Source organism: Falco biarmicus, chromosome 10 (assembly GCF_023638135.1).
Source record: "Falco biarmicus isolate bFalBia1 chromosome 10, bFalBia1.pri, whole genome shotgun sequence".
Classification (NCBI taxonomy): domain Eukaryota; kingdom Metazoa; phylum Chordata; class Aves; order Falconiformes; family Falconidae; genus Falco; species Falco biarmicus.
In genome coordinates this window covers 3,873,320-3,896,416 of record NC_079297.1, presented here as the reverse complement: position 1 = coordinate 3,896,416, position 23,097 = coordinate 3,873,320, and the positions used below count along the sequence as shown (strand labels likewise).

General features: G+C 51.9%; 1 protein-coding gene across 1 annotated transcript; it reads left to right on the top strand.

Annotated features, from left to right (window-relative positions):
- Nucleotides 1-15,023: 15,023 nt before the first annotated feature.
- On the top strand, nucleotides 15,024-21,784 carry SLC32A1 (solute carrier family 32 member 1). Its single transcript, XM_056355142.1, has 3 exons — nucleotides 15,024-15,094; nucleotides 18,016-18,800; nucleotides 19,618-21,784. The coding sequence occupies exons 2-3, from the start codon at nucleotides 18,423-18,425 to the stop codon at nucleotides 20,803-20,805; spliced, it is 1,566 nt and encodes a 521-aa protein (XP_056211117.1). The 5' UTR covers nucleotides 15,024-15,094; nucleotides 18,016-18,422; the 3' UTR covers nucleotides 20,806-21,784.
- The last annotated feature ends 1,313 nt before the right edge of the window (nucleotides 21,785-23,097 follow it).

Here is a 23,097-nt window from a genome sequence, read left to right as displayed (position 1 = left end):
TGGGAATGATACTACTGTGTCCTACTGAATCACAGTGCAGATATATTTATTAGCGCTTGAAAAATCCGTTTGTTCTATTGGCCATGAAAAATGGCCTCTGGGGAAGCAGACACTCATACGTCGGAAGAGCGTCTATGCAACGAGTAAAGCTTGTGGCCACAGAGTGAACAGGGAAAATAAATGAAAATGTTGCTATTTATTCTCTCTGGAGCGTTACCCTCTCCATGCACAGTGTGAGCCAGGACCCACAGTATTGGCTGATGCTAAATTAAGGTTGTAGGAATGAGTTCAACTATGATGCTTTGGGTTCCTGCATGCTTCATTTTCTAACAGTCACCAGCATCTGTGGCTGTGGTCTGTGTGTCCTTCCCTGCCTTTAGAGAGAAAATTGTGCTGGGCTTCGAGTGCCATCCCTTGTGAAAGCCAATGGGTAGCATGTTGGTGTGTTTATTCAGGAGACAGCACAGCCACTATTTAATAGTCCCAATGCTGTGTGAGATCTTGGCTCTGTATAATTTACATGTGTTGCATTTTTTTAAAAAGCATTTCTACTTTAAAAAGCCAACCATATCCTGGGCTGCAGCACAAGCAGCATGACCAGCAGGTCAAGGGAGGTGATTCTCCCCCTCTGCTCCACTCTGGTGAGACCTCCCCTGCCGTGCTGTATCCAGCTCTGGAGCCCCTGACATCAGAAGGACACGGACCTGTTGGAGTGAGTCCGGAGGAGGCCACGAAGATGCTCAGAGGGCTGGGGCACCTCTGCTGTGGAGACAGGGTGAGAGAGTTTGGGGTGGCCCAGCCCGGAGAAGGGAAGGCTCTGGGGAGACCTTAGAGCGGCTCCCAGTGCCTAGCGGGGCTGGCAAGGAAGCTGGAGAGGGGCTTTTTACAAGGGCCTGTAGTGCCAGGACAAGGGGGTGGCTTTAAGCTGAAAGAGGGGAGATTAGGTTACATGTCCGGAAGAAATTCCTCACTGTGAGCGTAGTGAGGCACTGGACCAGTTTGCCCAGAGCAGCTGTGGTGCCCCGTCCCTGGCAGTGCCCAAGGCCAGGCTGGACGGGGCTTGGAGCAGCCTGGGCTGGTGGCAGGTGTCCCTGCCCACGGCGGGGGTTGGAACTAGGTGATCTCTAAGGTCCCTTCCAACCCACGCCAGTCTATGATTCTGTGAATGCTATAGGTCTTGTGAAACACATTGTTGCCCCTTGGGATAAGCGATGAAGATGCTGCAGAGAGGTTTTCAGCTTCCTCATTTAGATCCTGCTGTTACGCTGGAGCCATCAGAAGTAGAGATCAGATGCTGTTGCAGCCCGCAGGGTCCTGTGCTAGCTGGGTGACCTCTAAAGGTCATGTCCTGTGCTAAGGTGTCGCAGGTGGTGGGTGAGGACCACAGAGCATGGGAACAGCCCTGCTAAGGAAACCCTGGCCATGGGACGATACAGGGCATGTGGCAGCATTCCAGGGCAGGGAGATAAAATTAAGTTAAAATCTAAACTGAATATTTAAATGTGGCAACTAGTGCTTAAAAAAGATTAGTAAGGACTATCTGTGTCTCACTGACACCTGCAAAATTAGGAGTTACTCCTCATAAAGTAGCCTGAGAAGAAGCGTAGTGTAAATATATCGGTACATTCCTGATTTACAAAGGTGTCTTGAGATAGTTCCATCCGTCTGCTCTCTCCCTTGTTACGCCTTGTTCTGATACCTTGGGTCCTGTTCATACTACTGTCATCACAGTAACGAGCTTATGCTGCTCGTACTCGTTCTTTCACAGTGTTCAAAGCTTGTAGGCAAGAGCTAAAGAGCAGGAGGTTAAAAAGGCCCATCCCATTAGTGAATTTAATGACATTAGCGATTGCTAACACAGTGATAGTGTTTTGCTTCACACTGAACTGACTTTATAGTGAGTTGTAGCTGAAGACGTGGTGATGGGAGGTAGCTGTGGCCGACGTCTCTTCTTGCATCTGGCCAAGGCTTGGCTGCATGTGTGTAACTCAGCAAAGCAAACACAGCACGAGGTTAGCCTTTTTTCTAGGGTATATAATGATAAACAGTTGGCTGGCTCCAATATGGCACAGCAAACACAGTGTTTAGGACAAAAGTAGATGTAACTTTGTAATTCTGGTTTAGTTCGGATGGGCAAAAAAAAGCAATAGGTCAAACTATGGTGTATTTCATATACCTTTGCTATAAAATCCTGTTTAATGGTAGTTTATTAGCATAGTAGAGGAGCAAGTTGTGTCACTTGACAATTATTTTTAAGGAGTATTTTTCTCTTTAAGCAGATTTAAACACCTTGCCATATTTGCCAAGAGAGACAGATTGTTAAGGGCCAGAGAAACCCTGTCCCTCTCTTGGCACTGTAGGGCCACACAGCTGGTGTGAATTTTAATCTTATCTTCAATTAAAAAAAAAAATTAAGCTAATTTTAGAAAAAATAAATAGTCAGTATTTTCCACTAAGCCTAGTTCATCCCCCCTGCCCTTTAAAATGTTATAAATAGAAAAACATCATCAACAAACTCCTTCACTGTGCAAGAGCCTAATTTCTTCCTCTCCACTGGGATCTGGTGTGTTTTTCAGACTCTGTCATTAATTGTGCTGTATTGTGTGCATTTTCTGCTTCACTAGTTAGTCAGATAGGCAGCAAATGGAGTCAGCTTTAGGTCAGAGAACACAAAAAGCCAACTCCTGCTGCCTCCCAATCAGGTAGAGATATTGAATTGGGCTTCACATAATTGAAAACATTAGCAGTCTGGACAATAAGCCAATTCTTAAATACACAGGCCCAAAATGCAGAAGAGACACAAGGTCTGAAATTCCCAATGGGCCTGATCCGTCGCCCCCTCAAAGCAATAGAAATTCTCCCACCTCTGGGAATGGGAACAGAGCAGGGCACATGGAAAGAAATCCTGAGGGCATGCTGATTTAAAGGTAGAGATGAAAATACTTAATGTCCCCAAAACCTGTGAATAAAATAAGGTTTAGCCTTGCCATTTCTTGACTAGGCATGTTGAATCATAGAAACAGATGTGGGGTGTTTTACCATGTTTTTTTAAAAGTGAATGAATATGGACTTTTTCTTATCTATGAATAAATAGGCACATCTGATTTGTCTGGAGCTTTTGCTTCCCAAATTTGAAGTCTAGAAGTTGCTTTTAGTCTGTTTCAGATGGAGAGTTTTGAAAGGCAGATGTCCCGCTGTTACACACTGTGCATTTCCCCAGCCATCAGCTCTTATTTAAATGAGACCTGGAGCTCTGACTTCTTATCATGTTGTCCTGGTTTCACCCTGAGCTCCTTTCAGAAAGGAAGCACAAAGGCTGTCGCCTGACGCTGCAGACATTGACGTTGCTCCACACAGCGTTTGCTAACCAAGGGCTTCAGCCCGAGAACAGCCGCGCTTGTGTTTCAGGCATCGGCCGTTAAAGGAGCTGATGGAAACTCCTTTCCTAGTCTCCCTCTTTTCCAGCTGAGGTGATATCACAGGCTGACCCTTTCTATTCCTGGATATTCCCTAAGTGCAAAACAGGGACTCTTAGAAATGCAGATCCCAACCGATGCAAGGCAGACATCTCCGCTGCGTGCAGTCACAATTTGCACCAGCGGAGAGCATCCCCTGCGGGGCACAGCAGATCCCCTGTAGCAAGGGGCATTTTGATGGCCTTAGGCAAGTATATCCCTGGGTAAGTATGTAAATATTCCCATGCACATATGTGTATAAGCTTTCCGTATGTCCATAACTATTCATATTTGACCTTCCTTTCCTTATCTTGCTTTTTCGGCTTCAACATCTGGGTCAGTGGTGATGGAGACCACCTTGGCCATAGGAATGTGCAAGAGAAGAGGTTACAGTACCTTAAACTATTCTGCTTTTTATTTACATTTTAATGCAATTGCAGAAGGAAATTAGAGGCTCCAGCTCAGACTGAGCGTGTGGTGCAGGGAAATGGTGCCCTTGAGGATGGGCTGCTCTGCGCGGAGCATCTCCAAATGCCTATGGTATGTCCCACCTCTGCTGTTAAAATATGGTGAAGGGAGAGACAGGGAGGGAAACACGCACCACACCTTTTTATGCAGACAATTTTTTCTGGGGTAGTCATCATGTTGCTTCCCATCAAATATCATGGCGTTTGGCATACATTTGCATTTTATGCTGTAACATGCAAATATCAGGCCTCCAGCTCTGGTCTCCACTGTGAATGCTGTGACAGCAGAGCCAATATATGCATTTTCATTAGTTAGTTGCATTTGCTTTCTTCCATATCCTCTTACATCTAAGAAATGCAGAACAACAGTTGTGGCTATGCAAAGTGTGTAAGGAAAGAAACCGTACAAATGTGCGTGATGGAGCTTCTCTTATCAGGTGAGCAGCACTGGCAGATGCGTCCTTCTGGGACCTGCCAGCTCGGGGAACGACAGGAATGATGACGTATGCTGAACGAAGGAGATAAGGCAAGGAATAATTCCCTGTTGCCTCCTGCTGCTTCAAGTCTCCTATCTACATCATCGCAGCCCCCTGGTCGGTGTATGCTGAGCATTTGGCGGTCCGTCACAACAATACCCACGCAGCGTATCAGCCGCACAACAAAATGTTCTGGGTTCATCGCTCTGAATCTGCCCAGCTCAACTGTTTTGAAAGGTGAGAGTCAGAGCTGGCAGCTCCTCTGTTAGCGGCCCCCAAAGAGCCATGTAATTCCCTGAGCAAAGGGGCAACTGGAGTAAGTCTGGATGGATTTTGATGAGCGGCTGTACCTCTGGTATCTGCCCAGTAACCTATAGAAAAGTGCCCTAGAGGGAATGTAAGGGCATAAGGCAAATGAGCCAAATCACACCCTGCCGTAACTCCATGGGAAAAAAGATGACCTACTGTAGACACTGTATTCATATATATATATGTATCAGTTATGTCTACGCACAGGGCATACCCGCATACCCGTACATTTTGCCACCACCACGTTTTAAAAGTCAATTAATTTTCCTATGGCTCAGGCAATAAACCTGCTGCTTTCTCACGGCAGTACTCTGCCACAGGGGGTGTGCCCATTCAGAAAAGCCTCTTTACAACCTCAGGCATTTTTGGTTTTGCTGATGCAAATCACACGTGAGGGGCAGAGCACAGTAGCTACCGGACGGGCGTAGGTAAGTGCTCCGCTCCTGCAGCTGGATGTGAAGCACAGCTCATGGCGTGCCTCTTCAAGCGCAGGAAACGTGCAGGGCGTTGTAAATTCAAAGCGGATGAAATCTGTGTTATATGTTCAAACAGTAAACCACATTTTAGCTCTGAATTTTCTTCAGTATCACTCTAGAGAGCACCCCAGAGTTGTATTCCAGTTTCTGAGAGCAGATTGCTGAGGAGGAGAAAGGGGAAGCACAGCAATTACACAGGTAAGCGTATTAATGCTATCGATGACACAAGCAGAAATCCTTTGGACACAGTGATGGAAAAAGGGGAGTTGGGAACATCTGAAAGTAGCTTCCTGGGATGCTGCTAATGTCTGCACACATCCGCCTGCTATACCAGTGATTATCCACCCACTTGGTTTGTCAGGATCACGGAAAACCAGCTGTTTGCAAGTAGCATGGACACAGGTCACCTTCATTAAATTTCAGAGTAAACACCGCATAGGGATGAAGAGGGCAGTTCACAATGCTCAAACAGTGAGAGAGATTACTTTTAGGCTCTGCAACGATTTCAGAAAGGTGAAAATGAATCTTCACCTCGACCCAGCTGTGTGCTATAAACTGACACCTTTGACAGTGTGCTTTTACTCCTGGTGCTGCTGCAGCTGAGACCCCTCCGCAGCCCCCCCCATGCAAGATGTCTGCGCGCGGGTCCCCGTGGGAGAGCACTTGCCACCTCAGCAAGATGAGACGGCTCTCCTGGGCACGCTGGCAGGGGAGTGAGCCTTGCGCTTTTACAAGCATTGTAAATTTGGTGATGGCCCAGACCAGAAGCACGAAGAGAATCTCTGCTTTCACTTCAGGGCTAGCAAACCCTCCCTCTGCCCTTCCTTTGGCATGTTTCACAGCGAGCCCCTGTGCCCTACTCATGCAGTGCTGTGGAAGCTGACCAGAAATTAGCCCTTACGTGCAGGTGAGTCTGTCTCAGGGCACCGACGAGTGGAAAAGGCTGAGCTCAGTGTCAGGGACAAGGCACGCAAGTAGCAAAAGCCTTTCTGGGGTCAGTGATGTGGGTGTGGGGTCTGGCTCCGTGTGGGGACCACCCTGCAGAGAGCCATGCAGAGTGGCTTGAAGGCACCTGCAGGTGCTTTTGAACCATCAGGTCTCCAGCGGTGATGTTTGAAGCCCACGAGTTCTGTTGCACAGCAGGAGGGGGCTAGGGGTATCCACACAGCTGGCTGCTGAGGTGTGGGTGATACGTAGTAACTTACACCACCGTAGAAACCCACTTAATTTGACCCATGGCGCGATGACTTCTTCAGTCTGACCTGACACCCCTTGCTCCCTGTTTGTAACGTTGCCGTAGTCTTGGCACCGTGGGGCATCTGTGTAAGTGCTGCTGCTTAAGCAGGTTTGCTTCTATTCCGGGCCATAAAAGCTGTGTATAGGGCTCAAATCTTAAGCTGCTGCTGACATCCAGAAATACTAGGTTAAAACAACGCTTTTCTGTGCTATCACGAAGGCATAGATTTAGAGCTGGCAAGGTTTTATGTGTGTGCGCTGGCAGAAGGGCACTGGTGCTAACTGGAAATCAAAGGGAACGGTCCTAAGGTAACAAGGAAATGGGGGGGCGGGGGGGGGGGAAGGGGAGAAAGAGATACAGATTTTGATCATAAAATAAAACTTTAATTCTTATAAAGCCCTGAATGAGACACAGGAAGGGCAAATATTTGCTCTGCTGCTGACCTTCTCAGGCAAATAGCACCTCGGGCCCTGCGGGGCTGGAGGTATCACACTGCAGGCAATGGGGATTCACGGAGAGCCAGGGATGGCTGTGGAGGAGAAGCTGATTACTCAGGGGAGCCAGGATTAATTCCCCAAATTCCAGAGCAGTGAGAAGCCCTTATCTGGATGAACGTTCCCCAAAATACCCCCTTGGATTCTGAGAGTAAGGGCTGTCCAAAGCAGCCCACCCTTTGCCCACTGGTGCCAGCCGCGGGAGGGGGGGCACTGGGACAGGTTCGGGGTGTTGCTGGCGGGGTACCTCTGTGGGCAGCTCCTCCTTATCAAATTGCTTTAAATCTGGAGCACAATTACTGAGAAAACGCTTAAGCAGCGACTTAGCAGCTAGGGAAGAGCAGCTTAGCTGAAACTCATCAGGCAAATACATAACTCTAGAAGAATAAGAAGCTCTTTTGCACAATTAACAAAACCGTTTCTCTTACTCAGATTTACTATAAACCTCATAAAGCTTAGAATGGAAGCATCCCCCGAGGTTAATAGTTTTTCTTCCATAAAATGGGTTTATTTTTGCAGTTACTCATTGCTGCTGAAGAGAGAGGAATTCATTTCCAGTGTGAGTCTAGAGTTGAAATTCAAACATATTTTCAGCATCTGTGTCGTTTTCTGGGTGTGAGTAGCCCTGCTGTCTCAGCTACAGAATAGTTTTTAGTATTTTGAGATGAAAAATGATCTTGTCACAAATGTTGGTAGAATTTGCCATTCCATCACGCTAAACAGCTGATCTTGGCAATGTCTGTGCCTCCACGGGCACATCACTGCTGTCACACTGGGGAAAGGTGCTCACCTGAGTTCTGGGCGTGGTGCTGAATCAGCCACTTATTTTACCTACAGCTCCAGAAAGTGATTTATTTATTATTTTTTTTCCCCTCCTACCCGGAGCGTGTGGCTGGAGGTGACACCAGCCACCAAAGCAGTGGTGGCTCTGATCTCTGCCCAACCTGGCGGCTAAAAGACAAGTTTAAGATGAAAAGGAGAAAGACTACCCAAAAGAGGAGCTACAAATACTGCTGCCGGGCTGATGGGTTAGCGGGGGGGGGTGTTACTCGCAGCTCCTGGTCTCCTCATCACAGCCCTTCTCGTCCTGAGAGCACCCCTTGGTTGAGCCAGTGTCGTTACTGTGGGCAGCTGATGATCTCCATAATGATGCCATTTGTGACTAATCTTCCAGGATTAAAAGTGAACTGTAGCTGCTGCAGCTTCCACCTTTGCCGCATAGCAACGAGAGCAGAAAGTCAATTAATTACCTTCTCACTGGAATCCAGGGGCCCTTTCGTCCTCAGCTCAGCCGAGTGTGTAATGGAAAAGGGAGTGAGGCAGGCTGCAGCTGGCCAGCTGGGAATTGCATGACAAAGTGAAAGATGAGCTCTGGGAAAAGAGGAGAGGGAGGGCGCTGGGGGGAAATCCTGGTCCTACAGGTTCATTACAAAAAAGTAAGATGCCACTGATTGCGCAATTATTGACTTATTTCCCTGCTCTCAGCCCTAGTGACGGCTCTGCAGACGCCCTTGTCTCCTTGCAGGGCACCTGAGAACATAGGGTTGTCTGCGCTGAACTCCTCCCTGTTTTGGAACTGCTTTCAAGAAGTTTCCTTCAGTAATGGTCACTTCTTGGCTGCCAAACCTCTCGCGTTGCCCCAGGGAGATGCCCCGTAGCTGCTGTTTGGTTGCTCTGAGAGCTGGTTTCAAAGGTGACTTTTTACTGCTCTTTCAGGCAGCTCTCTACGGTGAAGGTTTATGGGAAAAACATTTTAAAGATTGAATTTCCTCAGAAAGATTTGACTGATGGGTACAAACACAACTGAGAAACCACAGGTGATGACCTGAACAAATACTAGGTTTGACTCAAAGCAAGAGATGCTACTTCTAGCAGCTTCTCTGAGATACGGGGACTTAGAGGGTAACCCCCAGCCCACCCAGGCCAGGGCTCGGTGAGCAGAGCCACATTCTGAGTGAACTGGAAAAACAGAAGAAGATAAGGGATATTTTAATGTCCGTTGATCAGATCTGGAAGCTTCAGACCCCTCGGTAATTACCTGTTAATGAGAGCCAGTCAGTGTTACCTTTGGCCCCTTTAGTCTGGCAGTGTCACTCAGGTCACCTCACATGGGTTAGGGGTTGGCACACCACGAATGGCACCTCCTGGGGCAGAGAAGAACTGATAGTGGAAGGGGGGAGGATGAACGGGCGTTTGCAGATGCCTCCAGCATGGCTTTAGTGGTTGAGCCAGGCAGAAGCACTGGGTGAGGAAGGGATCCCTGCGGAGGGGCTCTGTTGGGATGGCGCCAGCAAGGTGTCAGGGGGAATATCAGAGGGAAATTGGTCATCAGGTGGCCAGAAAGACATCCTGGTTTGCAGAAAGAGTTAAACCTAGAGAGACCATGGAAAGCGAGACCCTCTAGTTTAACTACACCTCCAGGCACTTCTGTCCCATTATCAGTTGAGATGTGAGCTGAACCAGGCTCAAATGATTTATCTACAGTGACAAAGCTCCAGTGACGGAAATGGGAACAAGGAAGTTTAATCTCTGCTTTTCTGCACAAGCTGGTAGTCTGGGTTGCCCCTTCCCCACATTTGTACCATGGAAAGGAGTTTTTGGCAAAAGAAAACCTCCAGCTTTATCAGCCAAAGACCTCTGACATGGCAAGAAGGACTTCTGTTCCTCCTGAAAAGACTGAGCGGGTGCTGTGCTTGGCTTGGTAAGTCCCATGTCATTTGCAAGTTTTGAGGAACAAGTCCTGAGGTTCTCCTACACAGTGTAATCACCAAAACATGTCTGAATAAAAGAATCCTTGGATGAGGTGGTTTGGCACTAGAAGAGAGTTCCTGAATCACAGTCCTGCTCTCAAAGCCCCTCCTTTCCCAGCCTCACAGTCTTCTTTCACTCAGTTTTCTGATATGCTCCATAGAGAAGTAACTTTAAATCTCATTATGAATTTATCTCAGCCACAGTTTACATGTGTGCAGGGGGAGGTAATCATAGAGCTACCTTCCCTGCTGTTCTTTTCCTAAGGTTTTGCACTCTCCAAATTTCTTTTTCTTATAAATCAAATTAACTAAATTGCTTAAGAAGTACTGTTCTATTAAAAGAAGATAGTGTTACAATGCCAAAAGGTTTATTATGAGAACTGTTTGTTTAATAGCAATACTTGGAGTTTACAGGCTGCTATCTTCTCCTCAAAGTTTAAAGGCTTTGAGCATGCTTAAGACTCCGCTGTGAAATGAATATTCTGGTATGCATTTACAGAGGTCTGGACTGCTGCAATAGAAATGGATGAAAAGTTACAAAGGTGGCTAAAACATTGGTTACTGTATTTGCTAATGACCCTTGGATCCCTGTAAAGAACAGAAGTGATACCTTGATTTATTGCCAGCACAATTAGCAGTTCAGATCAAATCAAATGCAGCTTTAATTTAGGCATTTACATGGCAGAGTTTCAGTGTTATAGGGATAATTTCAGTCCTGCCCCAATATCTGCTTCCTTTCTGTACATCAGACTAGATGAAAGAAGAAAAGCCTTTCTGCAGTGGTCTGGTCTTCTGCGTATGGGGTTGATGCTGAGACCCCGCAGGGTGGGCTGGGTGCCTTGGTGCCTCCGGCCAGGGAGCTGCTCCCACAGCACGGCTGTGAGGACAATAAATATTATCCCATCCCAGTTTTCCCAATCTGAAGTGCTGACAGGAAAGCTTTCCAGGTCAGAGCACTTGATAAACTATGTAGAAATGCTACATTTAGACTATAATTAATATGTGCTGTCCCCGTGACTGGATCCAGAGTCAGCATGCAGGAGCTGAGCTGTCGGCTCTGTTCTGTTGGCGATCAGGCACTTGGAGGAGGCAGGATGCAACAGCAAATTAAGACACTGAGATTAGTTGATACCTTTGTAAGAAACAAGCAGGTCCTGTATTGTTTACATTAGACACAGGTAAACTGCATTTCCTTGCATTTACCCTCAGGTGCACGTTAGTCCCAGGGAGGCTGGTTCTGCCCGATGTCGAGCCCTGTTTTTGCTGCAGAAAGCCCTGCGCTCTCACCCTCCCTGGGCTGTGACATGTTTTCCCAGCGCTGCGCATCACAGCGCTCACACCGGTACGTGTGGGATGAAAAAGAACAATGTGTGTAGGTCTTTTCTGCAAAAAGAGGTGCTTTTTTTTTTTCTTTTTTTTTCTTTTTTAGGAGCAGGACTCCGCCCGCACTGCACAGCAAAGGCAGACAACTCAAGCGCAGCATCCAGTGCTTGCCCACACGCACCAGCGTCTCGGTAGCTAGCAGTGGGCATGCAAAGGACCCGTAAACACCAGCACAAGGTGAGGTTTTCTGTCCCATCCTCTCCAGCAGCAGATGCAGCGGCACTGGGAGTGTTGCTGTGGGCTGAGCTGTCTTTCCCTTTGGATGGAGCAATGATGTACCGCACCTTGCCCTTTGGCTTTCCTTACAACTCGGCAGTAGCTTCCTTCCCACGCTGTTTTGCTCAGCTCAGATTTTGGCGGTATCCTTTATGTGGCTTTTATTTTTGGCTTCTGGCAAAAAAAAAAAACAACAACAAACACCAAAGTAATTGATGGTATCAGCACACAGAGACTGCACATCCAATTCTTGCCTCTGGAAATCGCAGCCTCCGTGCATGAGGCTCCACAGAGATGCAGGGGCTGGGTTCAGAGACCCGGCTGTGATTCTGCCGGCAGTGCCAGTCCCTGGCTTAGGTGTACCCTGTTTGCATCACTCCAAAACACTGAGCAAGGTCCTTATTAAAGGTAGCTACAAAGGGTGTCCCTGCTGCCCCCCTTGTCAGCCCTGGCTGAATTGCCAGGAATACCGCAAAGTGGGGGCCAGGTTTTCCCAATGTGCTGATCTTGGCTTTTGGATGGGGCTGGGAGATGTTTGCAAGAGATATAAGTAACTGTCTGTGCCGTTGACCTGCTTTTATCAGAAATGGACACAATATGGAGAAGGAAAAAGGACAGATGGGGGATGGAGCTGCCTGAGATTCAGCCTTCCTGACAAGAAACACCCTGAAGGCAAGCTGGATGCCAGCGCCTTCGCTCTGCTCTGGGAGGCCGTTCCTCACAGCCTGCACAGGCTAAATAAAATTAAGAAAAAATAATATTTTAAAAGAAAGAGAAAAAACATATGAAAAAAATACAGATAATATAAAAACTCTTCAGTACTGGGGCATCATCTGACCACAGGCTGCTTAGGGGGAAATTTCCTATACAGACCAGTTCATTACAGCAGCTTTTATTCTGTGCTTTGAAGCAACATTCACCAGCCAGAACACGAGCGGGTATGGGACCAGGACGCGGCGAGTCAGATCCAGGCAGCAATTGCAGAGTCTGGAGCTGCTGTGCAAGGAGCTGAGTGCTCTGCAGGGAGCAGGGCTGGGGTCAGCAGAGCAAGCAAGGGACGTCGTAAGTGTTTGCCCCTTGACCGAGCAGTGGCCAAACAAGCATCCTCCCGGGCAGGCTCCTTGTTCCTGCTGTGCTCGGGAACGCGCCAGGTTTGCTCAGGTCCCTCCAATCCTTGCACGGTCATTGCAAGTTGATCTTGATTTTGTTTAAAATGACAAAGAAAAAGGAAAAAAAAAAGCAACCCCAAAAAATAACATTATGCTGGAGGAAAACAGTCAATCTAGGACTGGGGAGCACAACAATCTCATTTTGAAAAACAGCATTTAGGCTCTACAGAAGAGCTTTTTATTGGAAATTTGACATTAAAAAGCCTGGCATCTATGAAGTATGCACTTTCCTTTCCTAGTCCATAATCGTTCCCTATGAAATACAGGAGCATGTACATATATGAATATTTAATTTGACAGTGATGAAGCTTTATATATTGTCAATGAAAATGCTGTTAAGCTCATGGGAACAATACTAGTGTAGTGAGCTGGGAATTTGGCATCGCAAGTAACCAATGGCTATCACTTAATATTTATGTCAACAATAAAGACAAACTATGAGTTAAATTTAATTCCAACTTACTGGAAATATCTTTGAGAACATGTAATGGTCCAATTGAAAATGAATTTTTAGTTAACAGATGATAATGGTTTAGCAGGCTTTTCCCTCCCGGGAGATGAAAATCACAGAAATCCGTGTACGAACCATCTCCCAAATTCCAGATCAGAAGTTGTCTATTTTGCAAATAGTGAAGTTAAATCAGGCAGCTTTTATTTAGTTTTTACGTATTCTCCAGGTGAATTTTCTTGTGGTAAGACATGTTCAGCTAAAATGATGATATTCCAACCCTTTATATGCTCTGTCTTTGTTTTATGTCTCTATAATTCAGGCAGCCATTTTGTCTTCAGTGAAAAAAATTAAATACAGAGGGGACATCCATTGCAGGCTTTCTCCTGGAGACCTTGCTTTCAGATTTTACTCTGCTAGAATTATCTTATTGCAAAGTACCTGTCATTCTGTCCACAGCTGTCTTTGTGTTGAACAGCACACCGTGCACGAATCCAGCCTCAATACCCAGAGCACAGACCGAACAGCAGTTTGTGTGATTCTGTATTCAGTGCTTTCACGTTATACCTGAAAAGCTGATGGCAAGCTCTAAATACAGGCAAGGAGAAGGTGCAGTGCAAGGCAGGGGTGTTTGCTACATGATGCTGGGGCTGCTTTCTTGGGGCGTTTCCAGGGTGCTGTGCTGCAGACCACAGCCCTTCCTCCCCCCTGAAACCTGCTCACCCTGTGCTGCGTACTGACACTGCTGCCTTTTCCTTCCCTACCCTCCCGAAATTCCCAGAGCTATTAACTAGGTCACAGGAGCTGGTCCCCATCCAGCAGTTTATCTAATTGCCTTTTTATAGTATATTGTGCAACTCTCTATTATCCTGTCAGAGTTCCCCTGCGTGGTGCCGGAGGGGGGACAGGGAGGCAGAGCTGGGATGAAATTCGCTGCTGCACAGCCACTCGTGATGGAGAGGATGAGCTTGTGCATCTCTGGTGCTGCGGGGCTGGTGACGGCCTGGGCCATAAACCCAGGAGGTGCTTTTAGCAACAGCTGGGGGCAAGGTGGACCGCTTCTGACTCCCGCAATCGCATCTCTAGGTACACTTATACATGTCCGGGGGGGGCTGGCTGCTCCTCCAAGAGTGAGTGTCTGGGCTGACCTGGTCTGTTCTGGGCAGGCTGGTCCTTGGGCAGACGGGGCTCAGGAAGCTTCTTGGCTGCTTAGGGGGAAGGTGCCCCCCCAGCCTTCTTGTCTCTGCAGCTGCCTGCTCTGCTGTCCATGCCCAGCAGCAGGTTTAAGGGGTGTGGGGAAATAATTGTGGCACAAGCAAGAAGGCTCGGCAGGAATCAGAGGGTTACACACCTGCACTCAGACGCCCACACTTTTCGTAAGTATTACAGAAGAGGATGAAGCTGAGCACACGGGAATTGCAAGTCCCCTTTTTTGTATGGACATGGTTTGCAGCATAGCGTCTTTGAGGCAGTTCACAGCCCACTGAAGCCCATGAGAACCAAATCCTTTGGGGTTTGGGAGCCTGACTGAGCAGTGAACTAGGAGTGATGCTTGTCCCGCTCCCAAATAGTCACACCTTCAGGCAACTGCCGTGGCACAGTGCTGCCCAGTAGCTGGGAGAGGGCCTGTGCTGAGGGCTGTATACAGAAAGACAACCCACCCGGGGCTGGCCTTTCTTGCTTTCCTTACATGATTTTTGAGCATGAATAGTTCTTTTCCCACAGTCTATTAATCAGAAGACCCAGCCACAATCCTTCCTCCCCCCTGAGCCTGTTCTGTGGAGATAAGGCAGTTGCTCCTCTGGCTGGATCTGCCAGTGACTGGGAAGGATGGAGGGGGTCTGGGCAAGCTGTTCCCCGCAGGAACAGGGTGGGGAGGAGACCCTCAGCCCAGCCCAGGAGTGGCTGCAAAGAAAGCAGTTAGTGCCAGAAAGATCAGCCCATGGCAGAGGGGAGGGCTGCGGCTCGTTTGCAGGCTGGCTCTCTCCTCTTTAGCTTCACGTGGAATGATTTACAGCTGAAACGCCTCCCGGAGAGCCGCTAACCTTTGGATAAGGTTTGGCACCGTTATCCTGCTTGGGTTAATTAGGAGTTAGGGGGAGCCCAGGAGTGACGCGGCTGCCTCCATCCACCCACCCCCCACCCCACCATCACCCCCCACTCTCTCCCCGGCGGAGCGGCGCGCTGCGGGCGGCGATGGGGAGAGCAGCAGAGGTAACTGCCCCGACCCTCCTCTCCACCTCCCCGGGGTGCGCTTTCCTCTCTTTCTCTGCCTCTTTCTTCTATCCTCCGCACCCCCCGTCCCCCTTTCTGTATGCTTTACCCCCGGTTTTAGCCGTCGGTAGAAGTTCAGGGCGTCTTTTTTTTTCCAGCCGCTGCTGCAGAAAGTCTTTTTCTCCCTTCTCTAGAAACGGGGCAGGAGCGAGCGGGGGCAGAGGGTCCCCGGGGGGTGTCTGCAGCCAGGCAGGGTGCTGCCGGGGGCAGCCCCGACCTGCGCCCCACCAGCGCGGGGGGACGCGGCGGGGGCGGGCTCAGCCCCCCGCCGTTAAAACCAGCTGTGGTATTAACCGAGTGGGCACAGAGACACCCCCGGCACCCCCCAGCTCCTCCATCCCTCGGATTCCCTGCTGTCTCTGGACCCCTCAGCATCCCCACGGCATCCCCGCGCATCCCCCGCACCCCGCGGTGTCCTACCCGCCTCGGGGTGCGCCAAGGCTCGGAGGGCAGCTGGGGCTGTGCCGGGGACGTCAGGGCGGGGGTCCCTCCGGCCAGGAGGGTCCGTTGCAGCATGCAGCAGAAGAAAAAAAAGATCCCCTGCCCGCAGAGCACACACGCACCCCCACACCCCCCCCCCGAGAAACGGTCCGAGGCCGCGGGCGGGGACGGAGGGTCCCACGGCCCACGCAGGGGACCCCCAGCTTCGGGGCACGGCTCCACGCCGGCCCCCCCAGCCGGGGCTGCTTTTCCAGCTCCCTGTGGGTTTTAGTTGGTTTTTTTTTTGGTTGGTTGGTTTGGTTTTGTGTTGGGTTTCTGGTGGGTTGGGGTTTTTTTTGTTTATTTGTTTGGGTTGGGTTTGGGTGGGGTTTTTTTGTTTTGTTTAAATTTGGCTTGTTTGTAAATTTTTTTCTTATGATTTCTCCCGAGCCCGGCACTTCCCTAACACTCTGGATGCTCAATGAGCCTCCTCCACCCTCGGCGTGATGCCGGTGTCTGGGACCCCCTGCCCCTCCCGGCACCGAGGGGTGCTGGGGAGGTGCGGCGCGGTGCCCCGGCGGAGGGGTCGGGGCAGGGGAGGGGATGTGTCAGGGCGAATTTAAGAAATATTCACGCACCAGACAGCGGTTTGGGTGAATTTTCGTTCCTTCTTCCTTGATGCCCCCTGCAGCCTCCAGAAATAGCTTTCCTTCGCGTCTTCTTTCACAATGAACTTGTCTTAGGCTTAAAAAAAAAAAGAAAAAAAAGAAAAAAAAAAAACCAAAACAGAAATCGTTGACTTAACCCCGTCCCCCGAGGTGTCCATCGTTTTCCAGCACCGTGCAGAGGCGGCAGCGGCAGCGGCCCGGCCCCCCGCGCCCCCCGCCCGTTGGTTTGCATTGCCCCGGTGAAGCCCACCGGGCCGGCGCCCCGGGCGCACGGGTCGTGGCGAACCCCAGGCCGGCGGCTGCCCCGCTTGGCTTTCTCGACCCATTTGTGCAGTGACATGTAATAATTCCCCCGCAAAGCCAAGGACAGCCTCGCTCAGCCGCCTGCCTCCCTCGCACGGGAAAGGTTGCTAGACCCCCCCCCCCCCCCATTCTGGGGGGCTGTCTGCTGCAGCAGCCCCCGCCGCGCCGGGAGCAGCGGCCGAGAGACCCCGTTAGGGGGAAAGCCCTCACCGGGGGTATTTTTTGTTTTGTTTTGTTTTGGGTTGAGGTTTTTTTCGCATTTCAGTCACTTTGCATCCAAATTCCTTTCGGATTCTAACAGGGGAAAAAAAAAATGTGTTTAAGGTTTTTTTTCTAGGAGCCGGGGGGTCATTCCCCACCTCTGCTGGGTGTCGCATCCCACCCGCAACCGCAGCCCGAGCGTTCCCTCCCCACTCACTCACAGCGATATTAGGAAATAATTCAGCACTGGCTTCTCCACCCGTCTGTAGTAAAAAAAATATTCTTTTTTTTACCTTCCAAAGCAGCAAACGAAACACAGATTTCCTCGCCACCCCCCTTTCAGGGAAAATATTTTTTTTCTTTTTCTTTTTTTTTTTTTTTTTTTTTTTAATAAAACGACGATTCCAACGATTTCAAAGCAGCAGAGCGGACGTGCTCCCACACAGAGCACCCCAAAATCCCAGTGCTCCCCCTGCCACCCCGCATTGTCTGGGCCACAGCACAGGACACAGGGATGTCTTGTTGCCGTTGTTTGCTATGTTGGCTGCTCACCTGGCAAATACTTTTAATAAAGAAAAAAATAAAATCGTAAGGCTCTTTAATTACAAATAAGTTAGAAGCAAAATGAAAATACCGGCTTTTTCTTTTTTAGAAGAAAGCGGAATTGCTACATGAGGTGGTGGGGACCAAGAGGAGAAATCCCAGGCGGGAGCCCCGCTGCAGCGCGGTGGCGGAGCGGCCCCCGGGGCAGAGGCGCTGCCGCCGGCTGCGAGCCCCGGCCGGGAGCGGGGACCCCCCTTCCACGCTGGGTTGGGAGCAAACAGCTGGTGGGGGTCGTTGTCGCCCCACTAAACCCTTGTTCCTGCGCGGGGGCTGCCGCAGGGTGCGCTGCCCCCACTGCTGTCCCCAGCCCCCGAAGGGGCCGCACGTTTCTGAGGGGAGAAAAAAGCAAAAGGAGGGGTGGGGGGTGCGAGAGGGGAAATTCCGTTAAGAGCCCCTCGACAGCCGTTTGTCCGCCTCTTCGATGGGGCTCTTTTGTTTCGCCCTGGGGAAGGGGCCGGCGGGCGGGGGTCCGCGGCGCGGGTGTGGGGCAGCGCGGGCAGCGCAGGGGCTGCGGAGCAGGGGGGGGGGTCCGCGCTGCGGCGCTGCCGGCGGGGCCCGGCGGGCGGGGGTGGGGCGGGGGGCGGGGGGGCTGGGCTTGGCCGGGGAGGCTGGTACCTCCCCCAGAAATGCAGCAATTCTCCCCCCTCTCCCTCTTCTCTCCGCGAGGTGGGCGCACTGCGATGGAGACGCGGCGCGCTCTGCCAGGGGCTTGCGCTGCCCGCTTGGTGACAGCCGCCGGCTGGTGACAACCCCCCATCCCCGCCCGGCTCGCCCCCCGATCCCGCCGCGGGGGCCGGCGGAGCGGCGCGGAGCAGCGCGCAGCGGACGGAGCGGGCGGCGGGGCGTGCGGGCCCGCACCTCCCCGCAGCGGTGTCATGCCCCTGGGCCCCCCGGCGCGGAGCCGCTCGCACTGCGCCGGGACGCGGAGGTAGCGGCTCGGAGCAGCCCCCCGCAGCGGCCGCTGCCCCTCGCCGGGCGCCGAGCTCCCGTCCGCCGCCCCGCCGCCCCCCCGCCCCGTCGGGTCTCTCCATCGCCGCGGGTCCCCGAGCAGCGGAGCTCCCCGGGCAGCCACCATGGCCACCCTTCTCCGCAGCAAGCTTTCCAACGTGGCCACCTCGGTGTCCAACAAGTCCCAGGCGAAGATGAGCGGCATGTTCGCGAGGATGGGCTTCCAGGCGGCCACCGACGAGGAGGCGGTGGGGTTCGCCCACTGCGACGACCTGGACATGGAGCACCGGCAGGGGCTGCAGATGGATATCCTCAAGTCCGAGGGCGGCGAGGAGGGCGGCGAGACGCCCCTGGAAGGGGACATCCACTACCAGCGGGACGGCACCGGCCCGCTGCCGCCCTCCGCCTCCAAAGAGGCGGGGGTCTGCTCCGAGCTCTCCGGGCAGGGCAAGCCCAAGATCACGGCCTGGGAGGCGGGCTGGAATGTCACCAACGCCATCCAGGTACGACTGCCGTCGTGTCGGGCACCGGGGAGCGCACCCTGCTCCCCGCCACGCGCCCACCCCGCGCCCGCTGGCCCGGCAGCCCCAGGCTGGCTGCAAACTCGCTTCGGGAAAAAGGGGGAAAAAAAGAAAGAAAAAATAGGGGGAAAAGATAGAGGGCAAAGGGGGGTGGGGGTGGGGTGGGGAAGAGAAAAAGAAAGAATTATACAAAAATGGAAAGGGAAAAAGTCCAGCCCTGGATCTCTGCTTTGCCTCCCTCCCCCAGAGTATGGCATGGAGCTGGGGGGGCCACCAGGCCCCATCCCCATCCCTCTGCACCTTCCCACAGGGCCGGGCCAGCAGGCTGCCCCAGCACATGGGTCAGGGGCGAGGGTGGACCCCGAGGGGACCCCAGGCCGGTGGTGGGCTTGTGCCGGGGTGGGCCTGGTCTGACCCCTGCGGGGGTCCCCTGGCTGTGGGGGTCTCGGTGCACTGAGAGGGGCTGCGGACAGAGAGGTTAGGGGCAAAGCCCGGGTGCTGAGACTGTGCTGGCTTGCTGTGGGTGCTCAGGGTGACATGATGTGGGTGTGCGTGAGTGTGTGGGTGTGATGGGGGGGGGGGTGGTACATCAGAGACGAGGGGGGGGGAGCTGTAATTGTGTGTGACCATGACTGCGTGGTGTGACTGTGTGACCGATTGCGTGGGTGTGATGGTGTGCAAGCGAGACAGCGAGCGTGCATGTGACTGCAACTGTGCGACTGCGTGTGCCCGGGTACCGGCGCCTGCCTGGTCCCCTCTGTGAGACGAGCAACACGGTTTCCATTTTGTCTCTTTCTAGGGGATGTTTGTTCTGGGCCTGCCCTATGCCATCCTTCATGGTGGATACCTAGGACTCTTTTTAATAATTTTCGCTGCAGTGGTTTGCTGCTACACTGGGAAAATCCTTATTGCCTGTCTTTATGAAGAGAATGAGGATGGGGAGATAGTCAGGGTGAGAGACTCCTACGTGGACATAGCGAACGCGTGCTGTGCGCCCCGCTTCCCCACTCTCGGAGGCAGAATTGTGAACGTGGCTCAGATCATTGAATTGGTCATGACCTGCATCCTCTATGTGGTGGTCAGTGGGAACCTGATGTACAACAGCTTCCCCAACCTGCCCGTCTCCCAGAAGTCGTGGTCCATCATTGCCACGGCAGTGCTCCTGCCTTGTGCGTTCTTGAAGAACCTCAAGGCAGTCTCCAAGTTCAGCTTGCTCTGCACATTAGCCCACTTTGTGATCAACATCTTGGTGATCGCCTACTGCCTCTCCAGGGCACGTGACTGGGCCTGGGACAAAGTCAAGTTTTACATTGATGTAAAGAAGTTTCCCATCTCCATTGGCATCATTGTCTTCAGCTACACCTCTCAGATCTTTCTGCCTTCCTTGGAGGGGAACATGCAGAACCCCAAGGAGTTCCATTGCATGATGAACTGGACTCACATAGCAGCTTGCATTCTTAAGGGACTCTTTGCCTTGGTCGCCTATCTGACCTGGGCTGATGACACCAAGGAAGTCATTACAGACAACCTGCCACCCACCATTAGGGCAGTAGTCAACATTTTCCTCGTGGCCAAAGCCTTGCTCTCGTACCCCTTGCCGTTCTTTGCGGCTGTGGAAGTCCTGGAGCGGTCCCTTTTCCAAGATGGAAACAGGGCGTTCTTCCCCAACTGCTACGGGGGTGATGGGCGGCTCAAGTCCTGGGGACTCACCCTCAGATGTGCCCTGGTAGTTTTCACCCTGCTCATGGCTATCTATGTCCCACATTTTGCCCTCCTGATGGGTCTTACTGGGAGCCTCACAGGCGCAGGGCTCTGTTTCCTGCTCCCCAGTCTTTTCCACCTCAAACTCTTGTGGCGGAAGCTCTTATGGCACCATGTCTTCTTTGATGTCGCCATTTTCGTTATAGGTGGTATCTGCAGTGTCTCTGGGTTCATCCACTCTTTAGAAGGCCTCATAGAGGCCTTCAGAACCAATGCTGAAGACTAAGGAGGGGCCAGAGTCAGCTGCAGTAAGAGAATTGCATCAAACATCCGCATAGCCAAATAATTCTGCATCCTTTTAATGGAAAGAGTCATTATTTTCGTTACGTGCATCCAACAAATTCTACGTCATAGAATCTGAAAATTAAAGGAAATAACAAGAGATGAAAGTGTGTGCCCTGCTCTCTTTTTAAATAAGCTAAAATCTAAATATATTTTTTTGTTGTTTAGAATTTTTTGAAGGAATTATCCAGTGCCCCACCTTTATCTCCTCACTCGTTGCCTGAGGCTTGCCCCCCCACAAATGACCTGTTGGGAAACAGTTGCAGTTTTCAATACTCCTTACAGATATGCAATTCAGTGTTTCAGGAGCTGAAACACAGGTGCCGATCCTGTGGGATTGTGTTACTGCGCTCACAGAGGGAAGCAAACCAGCCGTGGGTGCTGGGAGCAAGGACCTTCAGTTTACGCTACGTGAGATGGATGTAGATGAGACCTAGATTGTATGACCAGCCCAACAAGTCCAAGCAGCGGCTGATGACCAGCAATGCCAGTTACCTGCAATGTTTACACCGTAGTCACATAGATGTCAGGACTGCTTAATTCTTCCATCCGAATTCACACCGAGGAACCGTGCTTCCCATCGGTTACAATGTTTTGCCTCTGGCTGAAATCACAGACCCGGAGTCTGCTTCTCGGTGACTTTTGTTTTGTTTTATTTTAACAATTGTTATTTCTAAATTATGGAAAGTTTTAAAAAAAAATAATATATTGTTGGATTTGACGTTGTTCAGGATACAGGAACAAAACTACGACACAATTCATTCTGTGCAATCTACCAGATCCGTGGAGCTGTTTCCAATGTACGTGTGGTGTCATTGTGGTAAATAAGATGAAAAATGTATATCAGAAAAAAAAAATAATCTATCTTTAACATATAATGTGGTACATAAATATATCGAACAATAAAGAGAAAACATAGTCGATGAGGCTGGCCTGGTTTGTGGGGGGGCTTGGAGGAGCAGGGCAGGGGCAGAGGGTTCATCCTGCCTGTGCCCACTTGTGTCAGGGGGTACCGCACATCCTCGGTGGTAACGGAGAGGCAGCGCTGGGTTGTCACCGACGGTGGGATTAAACTGTTTTCAAGAAGTAGGACACGTATTTCAAGAAGGGGCCATCCTACAGCTGGGGAAAGGGGCTGCTTTCACACCCCACCCCACCCCCTCAGTTTTGCTTTACCCCGTAGTGCTCAGACTCTGGGGTTGGATGGAATTTGCAGATGTACCCCGAGATTTTTGCTCTTGTGAAGGAGGGGGAAAAAAAACCCCAGCCTCACAAACAAGCAAATGCAGTGGAGGAGGGAAATAAACGAAATAATGGGCTGGGGGTACCCCCGATTGAACCAAACTCTGCCCTGCCCTGCCTGCTGACCCCCGCTCCGCACCCATTCCCGAAAACACCTCGATTTACAGCGATTTAAAACCCGCAACAGCTAATTCGTTGTCCGCCCGTTGCCGCCGCACAGTGGGGATGAGGATGGACGGGACCCACGGGCAGCATCCCCGCAGCCTGGGCACAGCAGAGGGGGGTCCCCGTAGGGCTCCGTTTACCCCCCAAATGGTGTCAAGCCCCGGGTGGCGGCTGGGGTCCCCCCCGCCCGGTCCGAGCTGTCCCCGACGGCAGCGGGCAGCTCCGCAATGCGGTACCGCGGTGCGGGCGGTGGCACAAGCCGGGGAACGGGGCTGCGGGCAGGACGGGGTGATGTTCCTTCCCGGGAAAACCAGCGTTTCGGGCCGTTTCGCGGGCAGCCTCCGAAAGGCAAGCGCAGGGCAGCTGGGGGGGTTATTCCGCGTGGGGACAGGGATGTGTGGCACCGTGGGGGTGTGTGGGGGCCTCGCGGTGGGGCGCCTGGCCCCCGGAGTAGCCACGTTTCCCTCCTTGCTGGCCCCCTTTCCTGGGGGTGTCCAGCTGTGTCCCATCACCATTCTCAACCTCATCCCCATCCTCATCTTTCTCATCCGCTCCTCACCCTCCGCCCCATCCCGACGCAGCTGATCCGTGATTACCCGTCCCCGGGGCTTCCCCTGCCCTCCCCGGGGGTTTCCCCCTGCCCGCCCCCGGGGCTCCCCCTGCCCTCCCCAGAGGTCCCACTGCCCGCCGCGGGGGTCTCCCCCTGCTTGCCCCCGGGGCTCCCCCCTGCTCAGAGCCCGGGGCACCCCCTGCCCTCCCCGGGGCTCCCCCTGCCCGCCCCCGGGGGTCTCCCCCTGCCCACCCCCGGGGCTCCCTCTGCCCGCCCTCG

Coding starts and splice junctions, on each gene's coding strand:
- SLC32A1 (XM_056355142.1), top strand. CDS start 18,423: ATGGCCACCCTTCTCCGCAGCAAGCTTTCCAACGTGGCCACCTCGGTG. Junction 18,801..19,617: donor ATGTCACCAACGCCATCCAG/GTACGACTGCCG, acceptor GTCTCTTTCTAG/GGGATGTTTGTTCTGGGCCT.